The sequence below is a fragment of the Corvus brachyrhynchos genome, unplaced genomic scaffold, assembly GCF_000691975.1.
Source record: "Corvus brachyrhynchos isolate BGI_N302 unplaced genomic scaffold, ASM69197v1 scaffold126, whole genome shotgun sequence".
Taxonomy (NCBI): domain Eukaryota; kingdom Metazoa; phylum Chordata; class Aves; order Passeriformes; family Corvidae; genus Corvus; species Corvus brachyrhynchos.
In genome coordinates, this window is record NW_008239283.1 from 4,880,450 (window position 1) to 4,904,812 (window position 24,363).

Consider the following 24,363-nt stretch of genomic DNA (forward strand, 5'->3'; position numbering starts at 1 on the left):
AGGATCGCTGAAACTTTTCATTAACTGAAGAGAGACATTATCTTTTTATTTTGAGTAGGCAGTACAATACTTCTTGAAAAAAAGTTGATGCAAACATCCCCTAAATTTGTCATCATTTTGAAGGACAAATCCAAAACCTAAGGAAACTCCACTGATCAAAAAATGCCTGAAAATTCTACTAAAGTAAAATTTAGTTCAACATACTGCATTTTCAACCCCTTGACTTGTGGGGTTTGAAAATTTAACTGTGAAATTTAATCGACTTTCTTGTCTCTTTTGGGTTTGTGATTTCGTTGTGGTTGGTTTGGGGTTTTTTTTTAATTCCTATTTTAGCGTCCAAGAAGGATTTACTATCTCATCTTGAAGAGATGCCTCAGATCACCAAAGTTTGTAGTGCAATCCAGTATTAAAAACAGGAAGGAAAGGTTTGATAAATATTTGAACAGAATAGCCCCAGGTTCATTTTGTCTTCCTTCTCTACACACAGTTCTTATGTTAAATTCCAGCTACTGGCTCAAATTCTTCTATAAATGTAGAGTTAAGCATGTTGCTTTCCTGCATTCCCTTTAAATAATGGTTTTACCACCAAAAGACCAAAATTTCTTACGGAAGGATCATTACGGAGTGCCAAAATATGAACAGGCATTTCTGCTATGTCATCCTTCTGTATTTGTGTGGAGGGACAGTAGAAATACCCTACATTATTAATAACCTTGTTATGTGGAAGAAAATACTCCTGGCTAAAAATCCACCTTACATTCATTACAAAAAAATAAAATCCATCAAAAGCCAAAATTAACTTTGATCTAAGTGTCTTATAGGCCAGGAGCTGAAAAATGGCATTGACTAATTTCAAATATTCCTGAATATAATTATAATAGCTTCTCCAGATTCAAAAGGATAGAAACACTGCAGTGGAAGGAAGATAATTACCAGTTTTAGAACAAATTTATTAATACAGCTGGGGGGAAAGAAAAATCAATGCAAACACCTTTCCTTTTCAGATTGCTTAGCAGATTATTGTAGTGCCAACCCATTGACTGAAAACTTTCATAACCAATTTATCTCTTTCACAACGTGGCAGCTACACCTGAAAATGTTCATGTCTGAAAGATAACTGGGATTGAGAATGGGTTAAAGAACCAATCTGTTTTAAAACATGTGTAAGAATGTATACCCAAATGTATTGTAATTAGAAATATTTTATCATTCACTGAAATGTTAAGGATTCCTGATTGTTGGGAAATTTTTTTGATTTTTAAACATCAGCACCCATTGCCATTACAAGGCTACTCAAAATGGCCTAAGACATTATATACGTAGTGTTCCAGGACCATACAAAGATCCTTCCTCAGTAATTATAAGAATGCACTTAATAAATTATTTTTCTATTTTCATCTATTAATACGCAAATCATTTATACAACATAAAAAATTTAATTTGTACCTACTACAGGTAACATATCTATTTAGCTTTTCATCTGAAAGCCTGTAAGACTCGATGACCTGCAAACTTATTTACATAACTCACTTAAAAGTATCTTTTAAAAATAATATTGTCCAGCATTTAACAAAATTGTGACTTAAAAAAAGAAAGAAATCACTTAACAGCATTTGCTTTCTTGATTTTCTTAAGTAATGTCACCAGCTCAAGTGTTATAAGGCAGGTTGGTTGCTCAGATGGACTAAGACTCCCTATGGTGACAGGCATGTAGTAAATCTGTTCATTTATAAAATCAGATGAAAGCAAGAAAAAGTTTAGAGTTTCAAAAGAACTGAAACGTCTTATTTTTACTACAAATTCAGAATAGGCACTGAAACATGATTCCTTAGGGACTTTTCCTGAAGATTGTCTCTTCGCTGGGCATCATTCCATTTTTAAACTAAGAAGAAGAAAAAAAAAATTATCAGGGGTACAAAATTCAGGATTACAAAAGAGGAATTACCATAAGTATTTGTTTCCATCTTACTAACAAAGGAAATAACTCCATGTCTTAAGACATCACAATTACTGCTCTGGTTAGAATATTTTTAATTTCATTATTAGATTTAAGCAACATTGGAAAATAAAAACATGCCTTTCAAGTAATTCTGCATACATTATTGAAAACCAAAGCTCTGAAGCACAGGGCTAAGAGAGTCCTAAACTTTGTTTGTTTTAATGCTCCAAGCCAGTACTGACAAACCATGTAATGTTCCTTTTAGAGATTTGTTTAACCTCCTCTTAAGGAGGGATATTTTGCAAACTCTTTAGCTATTCTAGTCTACTTTCCCTATGCTTATCATGAGAAATATTTAGCCTAATATTTAATAGAATTTAACAACCTAATTCTTGTCAACCACAAACACAAGGGCTCCTTTCCACTTTTGGGACCCGTAATGATAAAGTCTGGTGATGTTCTCTAAATGTCCTTAAATGGTTGGTGTTTTTCATGAGCTGCAGTAGCCCAGACTGAGACCCCAACAGCATTAAAGACTGAAGTAATTACCTCAGATGTTTTCCAAGCACATCATCCATGCCAAGAAGCTGAATACCTCTTCTGGCTTATTGACTCACATCCAGTTTTGGATGAACTTTGTAATACTCTTTAGTAAAAAACTCCATTTCAAAACCATTGACCAAGAACTGTGAGAATAATGCTTGGCAACAAGTAGTAGCAATAACTTTGAAGACACACTTTAAAACTCTGTCCATAGATACAGAACAAGACCGATGGCATGCTCTTGAAAAACTTGTCCTTGCATAACACAAATGCCACCATGAAAACCAATCCTCACCTTTCTGTGCATTGTTTGAGGTTTATTAAAGGTTTACCTTTTGTCTATGAACAGCAGCTGTCTCCATCCTGTGAAACACTGTGCATAGGGATGAGGCTTTCACACTGCTCGCTTTCTTCTGGCATTCTTGAAAGAAACACAGTTATTTAAGTCATACAGTAATATTAAATTGGTTGTTATGAATCCAACAGAAGTACCAAGTATGCAGCTGTTTGAACTTTAGCCATCAAAAACATGCAAAGACTCCTTAAGTCTATTAAGTGTACTCAAGTTTGCACAATTCTCACTGCATGTGCTGGGTACAGAAATTATCACAGATGCATTAAGGGAAAAAGCTGTGACAACCACTAGGAAACTTCTTTTAAAAGGTAAACAGACTTCACATCTTTCCATTTTCTGAGCATTACATAGGTTAATAAACGGATTGGCAACTACAACTATTAAGAAATTAATACACCTGAATATAAAATCAGGTGAAAATAAACAGAGTATGAATATTGTGGAAAAGCTAAAGAAGAGACAGGATTATAGCTTGTCATTGTCCTACCTCTGAATTCGATGTTTTCTACAAATAAAGGCAAAAATTCTTCTGATTCCCACCATCACTGGATCCCAGTTGTTATAGTGACACAAGAGAGTTGCAATGAAAAATGAAAAAAATACAGGTACTGCTCCTGCAAAAAATAACCAGGAAAACTGCACCTGGAATTGAAACACAAACATCATTCACTCAATAGCTTAAAAAAGAATTGACATGCTGTATATTTGGAATGATTATTATTGTAAGTTTGAGATGCAGTTTGAGTTATTTTAAACAGTGTGAGTTATTTGGTACCAATTCTATTGCTATTACTTCTTTGAAGAACTGCATAACCTGTTCCCACTGATCCATTCTTTACAATGGAACATTCTGTTTGCACTGGGAGCTGAATAAGACTGCCATTTCCAAACAGTCTCAGTTTTAGGTTTTTAGCTCTGTCTCTGGTGCCAAGGAGAAAGCCTCCTACACATTCCACGGGTTGGAAAGACATGATCTTTAAAGTCCCTTACAACCCAAACCATTCCATGGTTCTGTAACTCCAAACCAAGGGCACAAGGACAGGAAGAGCCTGGGACCTGCCTTTCAGGACAACACAGCTATGAGCTATGGGCATGGCCCCCTGAATGGAGAAAAGATCCAAAACTGAAGATTTTGGAGAAAACAGATTCAGCTTTGGTACCTGGCACTGATGACCCTCCTCAAAGATCTCATAAACTGCAATTGTTAAACCCTGTGAGCCTATTTAAGCCTATTTTCAAATTAAATTCAGAACATGTAAGTTGCCAAAAGGAATATTTAATTAGTTGTTAGAAACCTGGTTGTAATCTCCTAAGATTCAGATTTATGTTAGAAAATTACAGAAAAGTAAATACTCAGAAAGCTAGTGATTATGAATACTGTATAACTACCATGCCATTTAACAGTCATATGTAGGCTGCATGTATTGATATTTTAATCTTTACATTACATGGTGTGATCCTTGGGGTGTCCTATGCAGGACCAGGAGTTGGACTGGGTGATCCTGATGGGTCCCTTCAAGCTCTATGATTCCATGATTATTAGCCATGCCAGTGGAACTCTTGTGCAGGTTTAACTAAAAACAAGGCTGGCCGGAGGCATTAACAGAGCAGCCTGAAGCTGGAAGCTTAAATTTCTATCAGGTCATGTGAGATGTGGACACCTGAGACTTCCGTGAGCACAGGGCTTGGCTTAGGATATTCTGATGTCTGTATGGCAGAGACAGACTTGTACAAACACACTTGTGCAAAAACCCTCAAAGTCTACAGCAGTTTGCCTTTAATCAGGGTCCCTCACTTGTTTTTCTAATACTAGTAATTTATTTTCCAAAATAAAAGACAGAAAGGATTTACTTCCAACACCAGGAGTTACAAAGGTAATTTGCCCTTTTGTTACCAACAGCAGCTGAAAGTCATCCAAGAGAGCTTTGGAGATGTTTCTGCTATTTGAAATGCCTCCATATTGCATTAGTACATGAATAAAAATTAATTCTACAAGATCTGGACTCTGTTTATTCAGAATAAACAGCCTAAAGATTAAGCTGTTTACTGGGAATTAGAAAAACATACTCCATTTTTCAATGTATCCCAGAAGAAAGTTTAGATGAATCACTTCAGAAGACAACCTAAAATTTTCATATATTGATATATGTAACTATATGTATATACACATCTCTACCAATGTATTTGCACATGCACCCACACCTGTGTATATCTAAAATGAGTACTAACACACAAACCTACATACGAAATTCTTATTTTTTCTACCAGCATTAACTCACTCATAAATCTATTCGAGCTCATGAAAGTGAATTTTGGGGGAGGAGTCTACAGATATTTTATTCCTTGAATCCTTTATAGCTATCATGGGTTATTTACCACCCCATTACAATTTATCTCTCAAGTGTGCATTGCAGATGCTTTAAGAGCCACACAAATACAATTACCTTACCAACAAATGTTTTACTATTGTTGGAACCACTGCAGTATTTGTTCTGTTTCCCTGCTGTAATATGCAGGTAGTACTAACACAAAACATACTGTATGTCACATGTTCATTACGAAAGTATTTATTCAGGGTCTGACTCTTTTTGACTTTGCCTTTCTTTATCCTTTTATTTTTCTGACTTATTTTCCAAAATCCACACTGACATGAAGTAAAAGCAAAATACAAGCTGTGTTTGGGGTTTTTTTACCCCATTTTTACATGCACAAAATTTCAGAAGTCTCAAGGTACTCATCACAATTTACACTTTGCTTGTGAAAACATTGAACAGCAAAGCTTCTTTTTGTCTGGAAACATTCCAAGCGCAAGACTTGACTGATTTCTTGCACCAAATAAACAAGTACAAGCCTAAAAGAATTTAATTAGAAGAAATTCTGTAAACAATGATCAAAATTTAGTAGTACCTTACCTTCTGCATGCACATGTCAGCTATTATGGACAGAGGTATTGTAAGGCTTAGGGCAAGTGTGCCTATCAGTGATGAGGTAAGAAAGCAGCCCCTAAAAGACAATAAAATAATAACAGTTATACAATTTAATGACAATAAATAATAATTATAATAATGAGGTTTTACTTAGAAGTTAAAAGACAACCTAAGTAATACATCAAATGAGGAAGACATTTGATGAACTGTTAGCTACTGTTAAATAACCAAAAACTAACTCAAACCATCACACTCCATTATAAATCTACAAAAGTGCATAAAATTCTTAACTAGGCAACTGATGTCTTCTGGGCTGAGGCTTAATTCCCATCCCAATCTTTTGAGATGATGGAAATTTCCCTATTTCACATGTAGTAACTTCATCTAGAAAAACCTGCATTTTGCTTCCGTACCATGATTCTCTATAGCATAAGAGAGTGCTTCTGAATTACAACCAACCTGTCCACAGAGAACTGCAAATGACCAAATGGTACAGAATCCAATAAAAATTTATCAGCATGTTAAAAAAAAATGAAGAGTCACGTCTATCCATCCATTATTTAGTCAGTAATATGTGGTTGGGTGGAGTAAACAAGTAGGTTAAATGACATTATTTACTACCAAAAAAAGTAAAGAAGACTACACTAGTGGCACACTGGATGGTATCAGCACAAACTCTGAATCAGTCCCAGTGCAAAACTATAGAAAAGGAACTGCAAGTAAAACTAGCTCTTAAATTGACTGGAATATCATTCTGAGTTAATTAAACAAATATCCTGTAAAAAAGTCTCTGCACATCCATGTACTTAACCCTACGCTAGTACTTGATTTTGGGACAAGAGACAATGTTTGAGGTTTGGGGGGTTGGTTTGCTTGTTATTTTGCCTATGTTAAAACTACACTTAACCTGACACTGATACTGATACAGGATGGCATTAACATCACAAAAATATTCTATCAACACAAAAGTTCAATTGCAAAGCAACATATGCCGCAATGCATGTATACCCAGGACTGGTGTAAAAGTTTGACAATAAACAAAAAATCTCATTATTAAATTTCATACATAACTTTCAACTTGAAAAAACAACCAAAATCCACAGCACCAAACAAAACCAAGAGGTTTTTGTGGAAATCCATCTACTCCACCTTGATCTTTCATTGCAGTATTGTCACAGAACTGTTACAACAAAATTCATGCTCTCCTTTTGCTACTGCAACTCTGTAGCACAAAGTCTTTTTGTCCCAAATGTTAATTCTGGAATAAGCCCAGCACACAGTATTTTAATTACTACAAGATCACATCAGCTACTTTTTAAAGTCAGCTGTTGTCTTAACAGGACATTACGACACGATGCTAAAACTGCACATGTGGACAGAAAAAAAAAAAAAGAAAAAGAAAAGGGCAAGAACCCTAACATAGACAATTTTACATCTCAAGATCTGAGAACACAGGTAAGATAATTCATGTGAAACATATTCAATGTATGGTGTACATACCACAGCCAGAGGAACTCTGACAAAACTGTTCCAATAAGGCCATTTATGACAATGCACATCCATATCAGTTTATTGGGAAACTCAAATGCTTCAAATCCAGTATAGTGAAGCAGGAAGAACCCCGGCCAAAGCAGCAACAGATTAAACAGTCCTACAAACCCTGAATATAAAAACAGTATTAAGTAAATCACAATAAATATTCTTCAACATAACCAAAATCTCAGCTAAAATCTGCTATTTTGACAATATGCATATAGCAAAGCAGCCATGAAGCAGTATTTTAAATCTTTGAAAGGAAACAAATGTAAGAAATTTAACCTGAAATTCACAAACTAAATTTGCATCAGATATTTACAGCTTTGAAACTGAAAAGAAAATAAAAATCAGAAATCTCACTAAGTCAGTGGGGCTGTCTGCTTTCCCACAGGAAGTTACCTCTCATTGTTAAGGCACTAAACAAGAAATAATTCACTAAACCAGGCTCTGAAGGACTCGTAACCATGGGAGTAAGAGGCTTTCTCTACTTCCTTGGCTTTTCTAAGCGCCTTTACCACTCAGACACAGTTCAGTGCCTGATCACTTAATCACACATTGAATTAAAACTTTCAAAGGAGTTACTTTTGGTCTTACCAAAGAACATTGGTATGTCAAGTTTATCTTCTCTATCTACTTTCCTTTTTATCATGACTATGTAGACAGCATACAGCATTGCTCCTACAAGAGACCAAATGGAACCTGGAAAAATGGAAAAAATAATCCCTTGAGATATGCCAAGCATGTTACACACAGAAGGATCAACTCTCCTAAATCTCTGTTGATTACAGAATCCATTACTAAATGAAAAACATGGAAAAATGGAGAAAGCTCTACAACGTAAATACTTTCCCAACATATGCACAGGGTGGAAAATTATCATAAATGGCAAGTTTTAGAAGTTGAAACTAAAAAGCCAGATTGTGAAATGTTACATGAGCAAGAGATATAGAGCTTGCTATATGACTACTTAGTACTGTCAGAAGATGGTACTCATCACTGCATATTTCAGGATTAAAGCCCATAAGCAAATACCTATTGTATCTTTTCCAGCAGATTTTTCAGATCCAGAAAGGTTAACAAGTACCACACCACCAATGCTAGCAAAAAAAGAAGAAATGCAAAATGTTACTCGAACTCAGGAATTTCTTTACAAAAAACAGATAAAAGAAAGAGAAAAACAAATATACAGTTCTATCTTTAGGCATTTTTAGTTAATCAAAACCCACTTCTGGAAAGTCAAAAGGAGTTCTCAACTGCTAAGGCATGATCCCAAGTCAGAAACAACCAATCCCACTTTTAACTTCCCAGAACAATGCACCAGGCATTTAATGAAAGAGGCTGAAAACACTCAACATCAAACCTCTTCTTTTTTCACCATTTACACAAAAATAAACAAACCACAACTAAACAACAATAAAATAAGTTCATCTATTTCCAACCAAAATCACTCTAATTTCCTGCAAGAGAATGATATTTGGCAATGGTTCATGATACAAAGCATTTAACTTAATTCACTTGCTCAATTCATCTGTGAAACAAGGATTTTTAAAAGGGTGACACCTTTTATACCTGATACCACAGGTATAGTAGGTACAGTTGTCCCCTCACTGTACCAGGGAGTTTTTGACCAAATGTTCCCTCCTATTATCTTACCTTAAAATAACAGCTAATAATTTGGACAGGGTAAACCGATCTCCACTGTTACTGGGAAAGACTGCAGCTAAGATCAATGTAAAAAGCCCTGCAAAAGAAATTCAGAAGAGTTTATACAATCAAGTTTTGCCAGTAGTTTGCCCAGAAAATTACACAGCTTCAAAGCTATTACGCTCCAAATATATTTCTTTAATATACAGATGTAACTGGAGAAGTACACACACAAAAAGCAGTGAAGGTACCATAAAAAGCCACTGCAAATACAAAATGAATTTTCTAAACACACATATTCAATGCTTTTAGGTCAAATCCCCAGGTAAAAATGTTACACAAATCCATTGTAACAAGAGATTTTTATGTTATAAACAGCCTTATAATGCACACCTGGTGGTGTAAATAAAACTTACCAGAGGTTGATGACAAGATATTAACGATGGCAACTTGGGTATCTGACAGAGCTTCCTGGTACGAGAAATTTGCCAAGAACCACTGGGGAAAAAGAAAAATATCTTTGTTAATATTTGGGTACCAACAACAGAGCTTAAGTTTCTCAGTGCAATAAAATCCTACTTTGAGAATAAGCGAAAAAATTATTTAACCAAAATAATAAAATCAGAACTAGATTTTTAGCTTCAAGAGACTTCTATTAAAGTGGCAGGAACATTAAAAGAAAGCAGCAAACTTAGAACTGGCTCAAACCAACCACATACATCTTTAATAACGAAATAACATACTTCAGAACTTAAAAAGAATTAAAATGACATTATAATAGCTAGTCTGTAGTAACTAAAGGTACTTTTAACTTGTTTTGGAGTGCTTCAAGATAACTGCACAAGGGCTGCAAAGAAATTTCAGTAATGCATGTGACATAGTCAGCCTAATGAGGTCTTTCAGAGTACTTAAAACCAGCATTCATCTCCACTGTTCAAAACAAGCATCTCTTACATTCAATGCCTAAAAAATATTTCCTAATTCCTCCATAAAGGAATAAAATGGCAAGCATTTTCTCACTTCTTGATTGAGATCTCATTAATAAGATCTCAGATATATTCTAAGGGAAGTAACCACTCTCTATGAATATTTCCACATAAGACTAAAGTCCAAGAAATAATACATGTACATGCCAGTAGTGTCCTTGAACAGAATAAACAAGATTTGTTTTGGACATGAGGACACTACCCTAGGAAAAATTACAACTCTATTTTCTGGCACATGCATCAGTGGTATTATTATTATTATTGATGATAATAATAACAATAACAATAATGTTTAAAGTGCTCTACTTCCTGAGGAAAAGCTGTGGTGAGCCACATTACAGAGAACACACTTGGCAGTACTAGTGAAGCTGCCTCTGGAAAAGGTATCACTGATATGCCCTCTATATTTTTCTGTCTCAAAAATCCTGCCACTGTTATCTTTCTCTCTCCCCTCACAACTGAGGCATGATGCAGCAACAGCATCTACCAATGGATTCATAATTAAATCTTGCACATGCATGTCCAGCACAAGGAAAGTTTTACTTCTTATAGTACATTTATAAAATAAGAATCAAAGAATACAAGTCATCTCAATACTTTTTCATTATTATTATACAAGTTTTAAATGCATCTAAACTGAAGTTTTCTGAAAGAATGGAGCACATACCACAAAGCAAAAGAAAAAGCTGATTTTTGCTACTTGGCTTGCAGTGAGTTTTCCTACAGTTTTTAAGATTGATTCCTGCTCCTTCACTGTTGGATATGACATGCGGGACAGCTTTGCTTCCAAAGCGTGGCTTGATGGGAGCTGCCTGATCTCCATGATGTTACTGAACCTCACACGAGGCTTTTTGGGTGCTTGAAAGGAGGAAAAGAAGAAAAAAAAAAGAAAAAAACAAAAAAGATTCGTATTATCATTAAACTTTTTGAGCCAACACAATATGCAAATAAAACTATGACGTTGCAACACACCATTAATTACAATACTGCATAAATAACAGGTTTTTATCCAAGTAGAAGACATGCCATCATGATGTATTAAACTAATATTTTGCTATTCAGGAGGCCAATAATAAGACAAAGCACAATTAATTACTGTTTTCAATCAGTAAGTTATCCATCCACAAAAACCTCACTGAAAAGCATCACCCCTGCTCCCTGTCAAAAATATCAACAAAAGGTAACAACATATTTTTAGACAGGAATTATTCCATATTGACAAACATTTTCTTTAAATGTCTAACAGCCAAACAGCCAAAACCTGCACACAACTGTACCTAACTGCAAGGACAATGTTTCATTCAGAAGATTAAAGTCCAACAGACCTCAAAGCTTAGCAGAGACCATAAAGTCACTTGCCCTTTTGAAAGCCACCCTCTAGCTAATCTTGCAAACTAGGATCATGTTTTATTTATAGTTATTTTAGTATCATTAGCTCCCTCTGTAAAGAAAACATTACACTACACACTACAGGTAAATATTAGCCTAGATCAATATGAAACAATACCTAATTTCCTAAAAAAAGGTAACGGGAAAGCTGCAGCTGGAACAATTCTGAAATGATTGGTGCATGTTGCCACAGGAAGCAAAGTCTACCAAACTGGTTCTTAACGTGTGCCATGTAGAAATTAAGAGACTTTCGCTTTGATAAGCTGGGACTCTTTTGCTGAGGACTGGCTAACTGGATGTTTTGAAGCCAACCTTTCTACAATTGTCTAGGACAGTTAGGCCTGTTCAGGTACTATCACAAGATAGTGAGGCTTAAATAAAACCAGAACGCACATAGACTGTTAAAATTCTTACTTTGACTGCTTTGCTCCTGCTCTAAAAAGGACAAGAGCTTGTTTTTCCAGAGGCTGACTCACTGCTGCTGGTCTTACAAGCCCAGAAGGAAAGAACCACAAGTACTGAACCCAGTTGGTCCCTTGAGATAAACATAGGCTGCATCTGTAGTGACCAAGAAAGGTAAACTGAACGACAGGCCTATGTTTTCTCTACCTGAAAGTAAATACATGAGACTGCAATTCATGCAAGAAGAGATTTTTAGAAAGGCGAAAAAAGAAAAAAAAAAAAAAAAAAAAAAAGGGAAAAAAAAGAGGGGGGGGGGGGGGAAGGGGAAGCAAGACCTGCAACATGACAGCAGTTACACTAAACAAAGAGAAAAGTAACTCCTTCACCAAAGAACTAACATTACAGCATTCCGAAAGTCTTTACTCACTTTTCTCTGCATCACTACTATTACTGCCATTTTTTTCAGTTGGCAAATCATGAAACTTTACAGGAACATATAAAGGTTCACTCTGAAAGGGGGTGGGGGGGAAGGGGAAGCAAGACCTGCAACATGACAGCAGTTACACTAAACAAAGAGAAAAGTAACTCCTTCACCAAAGAACTAACATTACAGCATTCCGAAAGTCTTTACTCACTTTTCTCTGCATCACTACTATTACTGCCATTTTTTTCAGTTGGCAAATCATGAAACTTTACAGGAACATATAAAGGTTCACTCTGCAATGAATCAGTATAAGTAAAAATACAGTTAAGCAGGGTATTTAAATTACAAGCAGTAGAACTTATTTAGCGAATTAGAAAACTAAATAAAGATTGGTGAATAGTAAGAGAATCAAACTTAAAGTGGTTCTGCATATAGACTTGTCAAAACCCATGTATAAAGTATAGAGCATATTAGACATATTGGGAAAACACAGTACTAAAAGAGAACTGTGCTCTTTTGCATGTATCCTCATGAATACAAAACTTATGGCCAGAAAATTCACACCTACTGATTTAAAATTACAAAGTAAGTGATCAATATCACAGATATTTCAATAAAACTATAGCTTCTGTCCAAATTATAAACTAGAAACATGAAATATAGAACATGTATACAAAAATTAATGCACTCATTTTCTCCCCATGAGCCTAAAAGCCCTCATTTTCTTCCCTAGATCTAAACATCAAAAAACTTTGGGAAACATGTACAATACATAAAGCACTTAGAAGTATTTCAAGCAATTAAAACTTCTGCTAACAAGACAACTTTTAAGGTGCTTGTTTAGATTAAATTAATTAACTGTAAGAGTGAAGTAATGAAAAAGATCTGGTAGTTGGATTTACATTAGGCTTGTTTAGGACTAGAATTTTGGTGGACGTTTAAATTAACACAAAATTGCCCAGGCTTCTAGAGTCACATCAACTTAATGAATTGAGCAGGCTAACAAGATTTTATTCTTGAGCACAGAGAGATAAAATTGAAAATCCCCTAAAAATTAAATGAAGAATGCATCTGAAAAAAAGTCTCTTCAAGTAATTCTGTATAAAATATCCATACAGTAATTTGCCAATACTCAGTTGTTCCCCCCGCTCTATTAGAGATGGTATTGAATTGAATATGTAAAGGTTTCCTTCGTGCAAGACAGTATTTCTTTGACAAATGACTACAGAAACATTCAAGTAAGTGCTTTATTGAGCTGAGAATCCATATTTCTTATAATTAGCAATACTATTATGTGCAGTACTTATTAGTAACATATAAGCATATAAGTTAGCAATCCCCTTTGCCAAAAACTAATACATTTAAGACTGCCATATTTTATAAACAGTAAGTCAGGATGATTGTGCCATGTTATTGTAAATGACAAAAACATTGACCTTCATAAATTAGGGCACTTACCAGAGAACTGTTTACAGTGGTGTCTGTTGTACAAGCAGCAAAATAACCTTCAGCATCTGCAAACTAATTACAGAAATTTTAATGTAATAAACTACCAAGGCAAAGTTATTAGTAACTGAAATTTTTGAAGAGTAAGATTTTTATTACTTTTTCCATAATTCTGTCACAATTCCCTCTCTCCCCTCAGCCCTTCTCCCCAATACCAAGAGGGCTTACAAGTTCAGTAAATAATTTCAGTACTTTCTTGTACCTCTTGAAGAACCCCACTGAATTCAACTACCCAGGTATGAATGCAGAATGAGACTCTTAGATACAGAAAACCTGCAAAATTCAGTCTTAGGGACACATTCTCCACTAAATTATCGTGCAACTGTTAACAAGCTGCTTCTTTCTTCATTTTATTGAGGCAAAATTCCTCTCCCTCTTCCTTTCTGCACCTTACCAAACCCCTATTTCCTGAGCTGCAGCTTGCTGTTCTACCATGATGGTAGCAAATCTATTAAAGCCTCTAATGTGGAAGAGAACTTAAAAATAAGGTGTGTTTATCCAAGCAATCATTAAAATAAAACCATATAAATGGACATGTTTTCCAGATTAATAAACACAAGACATTTTAAAGGTGCTTGCAATAATTATAGAGTTGAATATTAAACTACATCCCTTGAGGGGAAGGAAACTTCTAACTGCACATTACAGTCCTGTCTGCACTGTTCTTTTGAAAAGGAAAAATAATGGCATTCCAGTAGCAGTGTCATGAGTACCACATACAACATGTGACAGACTGGGCATTCTTACTCATTGCATTCCAGTTCATATTTCATTACTGTCAGCAAAGAAACTAAGTTCTGTTTATTGCCAAATTATCTTGTGATGATTCTGAACGTCAAGTCTAACGTGCTATATTAGGCACAGACACTTGGTATTAAAAGCTCATTCAACAAATATTATATCAAGATATCAGCTAACTCTAAATGCTCTATGTGTTTAACTCAAGAATTTAAAAGAAAGAAATTTTTTTAGTTGTTGTGTTTTGTCTTTTTTTAATAAAAGTAATTTGTATAAAAGTCATGTAACACTTTAAATATGTTATGCCTACAACTGTCACTATCAGTGAAGTCTAACATATCCAGAAAATCTGAAATCAGGTCCTTTCACACAAGCTATTTTCTATAAAGACATGTTGATTAACAGCATGTTCTTGGATCACATTTTCTGTTCTTTTAATGTGAGATTAGTATCAGGCCAAATGCCTTACTGCTTCCTGAGTGCTGCTGTTCAGCATTTTGAAACACTGGCACAGAACAACTGCTCTTCCCAGCATCTCTTGGAAAAAAACCCAGTATTTCTGCCATATAACAATAATTTTACGTTCTAGCACAAACTATGCCTAACTCTGGAATGGGCATCAGAAGGTCACTCATGCACAAAAGCTATAAAAAACAGTATTAACAGTAACAAAAACATAATTCTACCACCCTTACTAAGTGTAACTTTAAACCCCTCAAAACAGTTAGGAAACAGTTGTGCCAGAGACTAAAAAAGTCAGTGCTAAAAATCAATTACAAAGTCCAAGTTCTGACTCCATTGGTTACAGATGTTGGGGGAGGTAAAGGGAACCAAGAGCCAACAGCGGTGGGGTTCACAAGCTCTTGTTAAGAGGAACCATCCCCTGTAACTGCCCAGGATACAATACCAGGCTGCTTGGGCCAATGGTCTGGCCCAGCAGAGCATTTCTTACAACTCCTGACACATCTCATGCTGCTTTCTCTTGCCTCATCCTTTCACATGACAACTGTTACAGCTGCTATGTCTTCCTGTGCCATGACTCAGTTTATACCTCAAATACATAAACTCTGCTCTTCTCTAGGGTCTGTTTTAAGGGGTTTTATTCTGTAAAAACTTAAACAAATATCACAGCATCTATAGAGTTATAATACTTACAAAAGCTGCATGCCTTCCACGAAACCCACGAGTGCACTGCTGCCTCCATGGTTTCCAAACAATAAATCCCAAGAGGTATAGAACAAACATGGATGTTTTTGCAAATGTACTGAAAAAGGGTTTGTTGTACCTTGTAAAAACATACTGTGGAAAGAAAATAATTGCAGTATCCAAAATTACCAAATAGGTAAGAATTCACAAAATGAATGAACAGGTGTTAAGTATATAGTCCAGTCTGGTTCCCAAAATAACAGAGCTGTGAGTACTGACATGGATGACCAAAGGAACCAACTGGCCCTACCTGTTCTAGGGAACTCTCTCCCAAACTATCTCTGGTGCCAACAAAAAGAAGCCTTTTTGCAAGATACAATGCCACAGGAGGAAAGCTACTTATTACTGGCATCTCACCAAGCAACATATTTATATGCTACTGTAATGTAGCAATGAAAATACATTTACATACAAATATATTCTAAATTAAAGACCACTTTTATAAGCAATAACTTTAATCATAAATTAGAGAAGATTACTTTGGCTAAATAACATTTAGGTCTCAGAAGTGACTCCACCAGCTTATTGCAAAAAATGTTTTATTAATATCACATGATAAGCACAAACACTTGTATGTGCTTAGTTTCAAAACTGATATAGAACATGCCTTGATGACAGTTCAGAAAACTGAATTTAAGAATTTGCTAAAAATTCAATTTCCATTGCTAAAGCTCTGTTTTAAGTTCTAAAACTCAGTATGAAATAAACACCACAACAGTTTCAATATGGTGAATATATGAACTAAATGCAATTACAGGGCTTAAACTCCATGACCTAAGTCCTTTCATCCTGGACTTCAGGATGTTTTGAACTATAATGCACCACATCACTCAGTCTTCCATGTTACAGCTCATTTACTATTTTTTGGGAACCATAAGGGCATTATTTTAATCAATATGGCAATAAACAAAATGAACTCCCTGACTACAGTACATAGTTATGAGCTTATGCTCTTTAAAGTCATCAGTAACACCTTCAGTCTCAAAAGAAACAGGCACTGAGTTGAGCTTATCTGTAACTTTAAGTGGATTCAGGCTGGTGAAACACTGAGTGCTTGATAACCATGTTTCTGTTGCATCCTTCTCTTTTATTTTCCCTTTAAGATGTCGAACAACACTTACAGAAGTGAGTTCTGAAGAGGCCACCCAGATCACGTCAACCAGGAGGAGAATGACAATTCCTAGAGCCATTCGCCTGCGCTGAGTGGACGAACTGCTCTGGGAGCTCATCCGGTTCATGATAAAAACCCACACCATTTGGAACCTGGGCAAAAGAGACACAGAAATAAAACACAGAAGATTACAGTGACACACAAAAAAATAAGCAGTGGGGGCAACTGTTTCATATATATAAACAGGACTTAACATGCAAGGACGCACATAGGCCTGCTTGTTAAAAAGCAGATCTTTGACAGATCTGGCAGGAAATTTTCAGAGATATTAGGGACAATTAGAAAATAAATCTTGACTTTGCAACAATTTATCAACTGCTTTAGCACTGAAATAAGCAAAAGTAGGTAAAACACAATGCCTTTTTGGAATTTGTGCTGCAAGTTCTGCAAAATTTGAAACCACTATATTTTGGTAAATTCAGATACCTGACAGTATAAATTAGATTGATGTGTTGTGACAAATGTCAGAAATGCGTTTAAACTTAGAGGCATTCAACAAACATTTCTGAAGACATAGGAAAACATTTGGGTAAATCATAAACCCTTATAACAAGAGGTGATTCAAGCAAAAAAAAAAGAATAATTGTAAACTTTAAAAAGCAGACTACACATGCAGTTGAATTAAAAAACAATCATACAGTTATTTGGCAATTCATGAAATACAGGCATGAACCAATTCAAGGGAAAATCTATCAAAAATCCACTAATGTTACTACAAGGGAATTCAGATTTGTGACACAGCTTTACAGCTGCCCATTGGATGGCCTAAATTTAGGAAAAGTTTCAATTATATTACTAAAAAGCTTCAAACTCAAGTGACAGAGACTGATGACTCATTCACTGCTCTACTTGTACCAGAATCCTTTACAAACTCTCTAATGAATGTCAGTAAGACATGTATGTGTTATTTCTATGATTGACATTAGCTTATTTATGTCTATATTTTAAGAACCAATTTATCAAGAGTTCAATAACTACAGATGGCATAGCATACCACAAACTCAAACACTACCTCTGAGAGAACTGCTCAAAGAACTGCAATCCAAGCCACCTTTACAGACCAGCTTCTGACTTTCACAGTAAATAGAGGTCATCTGATTTGCTAATATGTTTTGGCAAATTTAAATTGAACTTTGTTTTTTCCACGTGTGAACATACAAATACTTGCTTTCTTCTCATTATTTACATTTCTTCTCATTATTAATGAAAGAGACAGTGCAACAATGCTCTCAGTGAGTGAGGAAGGTACATTTCTTTTTCCCAGAGTAGCCTGTTCTTCCGATTAATGATTTAAATGCCCAGATATGCACAAGTGCTTGGAGATCACAGCACTGTTTCCTGCTTTGACTCATATTTCTATGCAGTCTCTGCCATGTTCAAATCTTGACACTTTTTCCTCCATTTCTTAAAGGGCTTCTTTCAAAAGAAAAATGAACAGGCAGAGTTCCTGAAGTATAATTATACCACTAGATCTATGCTGATATATTCCATGTGTGGGCATCAGTTCTGGATAATTACTCTGCTTTTCTGATAAAATGGTGGGACTGACAAAAGAAAGCAGAAATCTGTAAGTATGGAGGGGCAAAATTATGAAAGACTCAGCAAGGAATTACAGTTTTTACTTGATACAGAATAAAGGAGAAAACATTTGTTCTCAAAGAGAGAACAAATAAGTATATTATCTTAAACTCAAATAAATTAACATAAAGCTTATAAAGGTTTTTTCAGTTTTTATTAATTGGTTTAACAGATACTATGTATTATACTCTACAAACTCTGCCTTCATTTTATTATGACTAATAGCCTACAAGCCATTACATGAAGTTATATTATATACAGCCTAAAAATTGCTCTTGTGTTTGCAGAAGATGCAGCTAACATGGAAGCTGGGCATAGAAGAGCTCCAAACAAACTGGAAGGAAGAAATCTCATTCCTGTCAGGCTACAGCACAAAACATGGACAGTGGGAAAGTATCCTAGAAATGAAAGCACTGCAGCCTTCCACCAGTTCTGTGCTGCAGGCAGGAGGGGAGAGGTAGCTGGGGAGACAGGAGGGAAAGGCAGCAGCCCAATCAACTGGACATCTCCACATCAGAGGCTCCCTCACACCTACAGCTCTGCTGTTCTCACCACAAGCTGCTTCAAAGCACACTCTGTGAACAGAGATCGTGCACAGACAACATTCACATTCTGCAGCTGCTTAATCTTGTACTCAGCTTGTCTGTATTAGGCCTGAACAAATCCCTTGCTTTAAAATCCCTCAATGGGAGCAAAGTAAAGGATGACAGACTATCCACCACTTCTTAGATAAGAGGTTACACATAAAGTTATTCACAGTCTATGTACATTTTACACCATTTCTTCTGTACCTTTGATAAGTAGATGTTAAAATTCTAAATAAAGAGCCCATAATTATGCCTTGAAGTTGAAATTTTTTATATGTTACAATAAGAGCAGCTATTACTTTCTCATCTGACTACCAAGTATCTGTTTAACAATTCTGTGTGCCTAATATAGTGCTTTGCTCAATCCTTCCCTAACAAGGCAAAAAACTTAACAAGAAAGGGTAACTACAAAGTGCAGCACCATCACCTTCAAGCTAATAGCGGACTAAAAAAGTTGCAAAGCAGCAATACTAAAATGCCTATAACATTCTGCAGAAATCCAAAAGCCTACTGAAACCTGAATACTAAGTTTTAGGACAGAATTAAAACCCAGTAAAACATCACACAAAATGCAAAGACAGATTGAAACTACTATTTTGGAAAGTTTTAAACAGACACATTATCCCCACTTACTAACAGTACTCGTGAACTTGCAATGAAATACAATTCCCTACTTTTATGTTCATTATAGAAATGAACACAAAAGAGTATTTACTTTTCTCATATTACCTTCCACAATAACTGTAAAAAAGAAACAAAAGTGGTGACTAACAAACTTCACACTTCATGTCAAAGTGAAGACAGCCTCCTAAAAAAAAACAAACAAAAAAAAAGCAGTGTGAAACACATGCATAGGTATATTAAGCATTTATCTGTGCAAAATACTGTCTAAAATTTCAAGTTCCACAAGCGTCTTCTGCAGCTCAAGTCCTAAGTGTTGGGGACATACAGATCTAGAATCTTAAGAATCAGTCTGCATAAAAAATGCCAACAAGACAGCCCTGAAATGCAAGAAAACATGATCCTTTACTACTTTTGATATTACAAAGAACATGATCCCTTCCTTATAAATTGTCTATAAGAGATCTACATGAGGAACAAGAACCTGATGATGTTAAGTTCTGATTTTTTAAGCTATGCACAGAAAGGCACTATTTATTAAGTGTACATTCCTAAGCAAAGTATTTAAACATTAGAACTAGAAAGGTAATGGAAGAACATATTGGCTTGTTGGTCTTAAAATAATCTAGAAAGATAAGGCACCTCCATGTTATGTCTTGGGGAAGCCCAGTATCACTCCTAAAATGGATACAGCATTATTACTGTATTAAAACAAAACACCACCTTACCTGAAACTTTTTTTTTTAATTTTTAAACTCAGATCATATAGACACATTCAATAAAATTCACTTTAAAAGTGTTATATAGGAAAAGAAACATTATACAAAATAGAGCCATAAGTTTTATTGCCTGGAAGTGCTGGAATTTTTATTATTATTATTACTATTATTCATGTGAAATGTTTCTAAACTCTGTTTTAGGGATATCCTGAATCAACAGGAGTCACACACTATGCTAATGAGTCTCAAATTAGTGTCCCAAACAGAAGTAGCAGCAAGGGCAGAACTAAATACTTACCCAATATCTTGCTCTTAATCACCTGTCAAGCACGGCTGAGAGTTTGTAAACTGTTAACATGGGGCAATAGCTAAATTCATGCTTTTCACCTATGAGGTTAAGAGGCAGCCCATAAGGATAGGCCCTACAAGCCTGCAGTTCAGCCCCCACTGAACTCAACATTTACACACAGCAAGTTCAAACCTTTTCCACAGTTTACCAAATGGCCATAACTGCTTAAAACAAACACACAAACAAACTGGAAGACACATTTTCTAAGACACAAGTATGTGATTACCTAACTTCTACTCTACAAAGCCAATGCTCAGTGTAGACCCTGAATACCAAGGCAGTAAGTCACAGAACATTGTGAGTTGGAAGGGGCCTACAAGGATGCTAAAGTCCAACTCCTAAGTGAATGGCCCAGGGATTGAAGCCACAACCTTGGCATTATTATTGTAGGGCTTGACCCTTACAAAACATTTAATTTCTCAAGTGCACAAAATTATTATAAATTTAAGTCACCAGAAGACAGAGAGGCTGAAATAGGAATGATGGTTTAAAAGTAAATACCTTATTCTACTCTATTAAGAGAGCAGAAACTTCAGCATGTTTGCCTTTTGTTTCCATTATGAGGAAAGAAATATGCTTTCCACATGGTGTAACTTTAAACACAGCAACTCAAATCTGACATTTAAAGGAATATTCATTAAAAGGCATTTCTTAATATCATTATAATTTTCAGCAAATAGCACAGAGACCTTTTAAAGTCTCTAAAATTTATTTACCATTCCAACAGTCTTAGAGTTGGTGCTGTCATCTTGTAGAACCATTTTCCAGCCAGTTACATGAAGATCTTCTGAAAAATAAACATTAAAAATTTTCTTGTCGTGACACTGTACTTTGATTTTAAAATGTTGCAGTACCCTAGATCATGTAAGAAGAGTCACCACTGTAATTTATGATAAAAAGATATAAGAAGTGGTCTCCCTCTTTGTGGTCTACAGTGCATGCTCACACAGCTGACTGCACTAAAGCCAACAGGCCCAGCAGCCTGTCCAACCCTGCTGTTCTTAACATGCAACAGGCAGCTTCTGAGGGCAGGAGATATAACTGCAACATTGATACTTCATGTGCATTCCTATTTGGACAGCATCAAATGTTTCTTTGTGCAGATTATTTCCACATTAAAAGTTCCACCCAAAAAGAGAAAATCACATGAAATTCACAAAATTTCACTGCACTGACAATTAGGGAAAAGAACATTATAGGCCAAAGAATTGCCAAATCATTGCAAAACAAAAGTATTGCTGTTCTGACTGTTCTAGGAGGAAAACACATAGCTTGTCTCTCCCCTCCACCACCAAGGAATAGAAAAAAAGTACGTAACAAGAATGACAGAAGACACAGAACAGCAGCTCAGTCACAGACCATGGTGCAAGTCAACTGGAAATTCTTCCTTGTATTTACTCAATACGATTTCATGTGCAATTTGAAAGACAACATATCAAGATAAGGCTTGCAAGCAAAATAAATGGGTTTAGTTTTTCCAGTTATACCAGCTGCTCCAACAATACAAGTTCTGGGATACAACCTCCTCCCCCTTTTAACATGTTCTGTCATCAGGTGACTCTTGTTTCATATTGGATAGCTTTTAGAGACACTGCTTTCACTTTAACCAGAAGAAAAAAGTTGAAAGCAAAATGATTTCTATTTATATGTCAAAATCTGTAAGCATACATTAAAGCAAGATTAACACAATTTTGACCTCCACTCAACCTCCAAAGGGTACCACGAGACGAGAGCAAAGCCAAGAATGGTCAGGAAAGATGGAAACGTGAGCCTTATGCAACAAGATTATTTTATTCACCACAGCCCTGTCATTTTTACTCAAAGAAAGTCTCCTGTAGGATCTGTAGAACATAGTGAAGCAAAAGATCCAAAAAAGCAACCAAATTTTCCATGCCAGTACTGAGTTTTGCAAGTAGAGATCACTGTTCCCATCTAAACAAGAAGTTACACAAGACCAAAGTTTGCACAGAAAACACGTTAATTTTATTACCAAACTTGGAGAATTTAGCTTAACATAAAGATATGTTTTAGGAATCTGGTGGTATGTAACAGTCATGCTATCAAACTGTCATGGCACAGCTGGATCTGGGTATCTAAGGAATAAAAAGAACATGGATGTTGGAATGTTTTCATGAATGAAATTGAAGTTTCCTATTCAGCACTTAAAATTAATAAAGCAACGTTTCAAACAAATTTTCCTATATAGAACTAGCGCAGAGTATTCATCTCTTTTATACTTCAGAGTCCTTACCAGCCACCAGCCTGTGCAAGCGCACAGTTCTCAGTAATTCCTACAGCACCCCCACCAAGCCTGTGACCCTGCTGGACTTGAAGTCTGACTGCAATGAGCTAGAAACACCCAAGTTTCAGGTCTGCAGAGTGAAAGTTGACAAGCAGAACAGACACTGACCTCCTTGTTACTCTTGTCCAGGAACATTAGGAGAAAAAACTCCATGTCAAGCTGCCAAGGCCTCTCTAAGCTTCACCACGTACAGAGCAATCTGTCAGCCACCAGTAGCTCCACATTTAACATCAGCTAAGGATTACAAATGACATCCATTTCACATGCTGCAGATCTAATCTTGTCTAGTGCAAGGACTAAACATATCGTGCTTTGTCACAGGATATAAAGACACAGATCCCTGATAAGAACCAGCACAGCAGCTTTCAGCGAGACACCCTGGCAGCTGAAAGCTGAGCCTTCCAGGCAAGGTAGAAATCGGCAAAATCACCGCACTCAGAGTGAATGGGGGTCTCCTCCCTGACGATAGATATCTTTGGGGAAAAGTAGCAGGAACAAAGGAAATGAGAAGGAAATGAGTAAGTCTCCTTAATGCACTCAGGGAAAAGGGGATGTCTAAGAAGAAAGATATATGGCTCAAGCCCTGGGGATCTTGGAGGGTAAAAAATGAGTGTGCTGCACTCGCACCTAAAAAAATGGAAACTGCAGGAGGAAAGGGAGCTGCAGCCCAAGCAGGGGAAACATGGACCCTCCCCCAGACTCCCGGCGAGGCAGGACAGTGGTGCCAGGTCAGAATCACTGAATCAATTAGGTGGGAAAAGAGCTCTGAGATCATCGAACATAACCCATGACCAAACACCACCCCGGCCAACCAGACCACGGCACAGGCTTTCCTTAAACACCGCCAGGGATGGTAACTTCACCACCACCCTGGGCAACCCATTCCAATATTTAATCATCCCTTCAGCAAAGAAATTCTTCCAAATGTCCAACCTGAACCTCCCCTGGCGCAGCTAACACTGCCTCCTCTTGTCCTGTCACTGTTGCCTGAGAGCTCGACCCCCACCTGGCTCCTGTCAGGGAGTTGTGGAGAGCGATAAGGTCCCCCTAGAGCCTCCTTTTCTTCAGGCTAAACTCCCTCAGCTCCCTCAGACACTGCTTATAGGACTCGTGCCCCACACCGTTCAGCAGCTCCGCTGCCCTTCTCCGGCCACGCTCCAGTGGCCCAGTGCCTTTCCTGTAGTGAGTGCACAGAACAGGACACGGCACTCGAGGCGTGGCCTCACCAGCGCCGAGCACAGGGGCACAATCACTTCCCTGGTCGCCTGCCCGCACTATTGGCTGGTACAGGCTCGCTCTGGGGAGAGAGGAACCCCTCCACACACCCCCAGCCAGGTCAGGGGACTTCCCCCGAGGCGTGGAGCGGAGAGCGCGTTCCCCACACCGCTGTCAGGGGCGGACGGGGACGAGGGGCGGGGGGGCACGGGGCACTCGCACCCCC

At 36.7% G+C, this 24,363-nt stretch overlaps 1 protein-coding gene across 1 annotated transcript; it reads right to left on the reverse strand.

Moving 5' to 3' along the window:
* Positions 1-51: 51 nt before the first annotated feature.
* On the reverse strand, positions 52-23,878 carry SLC35F5 (solute carrier family 35 member F5). The gene is made up of 17 exons (XM_017740222.1): positions 23,031-23,878; positions 21,337-21,407; positions 19,661-19,739; positions 16,717-16,858; positions 15,545-15,688; positions 13,604-13,666; positions 12,357-12,438; positions 10,598-10,788; positions 9,361-9,442; positions 8,954-9,041; positions 8,333-8,397; positions 7,895-7,999; positions 7,265-7,424; positions 5,750-5,840; positions 3,325-3,479; positions 2,815-2,903; positions 52-1,882 (listed from the first exon to the last, which is right to left on the reverse strand). Exons 4-16 carry the CDS (start codon positions 16,849-16,851, stop codon positions 2,822-2,824), a joined length of 1,443 nt encoding a protein of 480 aa, XP_017595711.1. The 5' UTR covers positions 16,852-16,858; positions 19,661-19,739; positions 21,337-21,407; positions 23,031-23,878; the 3' UTR covers positions 52-1,882; positions 2,815-2,821.
* Between the last annotated feature and the right edge of the window lie 485 nt (positions 23,879-24,363).

Excerpts from the sequence above, each read along its gene's own strand:
- SLC35F5 (XM_017740222.1), bottom strand. The coding sequence starts at position 16,851 with ATGGTGTGGGTTTTTATCATGAACCGGATGAGCTCCCAGAGCAGTTCG. Across the intron at positions 8,398-8,953 it reads TTATTAGCTGTTATTTTAAG|CATTGGTGGTGTGGTACTTG; the intron begins GTAAGATAATAG and ends TTTTTTTGCTAG. Across the intron at positions 3,480-5,749 it reads CTGACATGTGCATGCAGAAG|GTGCAGTTTTCCTGGTTATT; the intron begins GTAAGGTACTAC and ends TTTCAATTCCAG.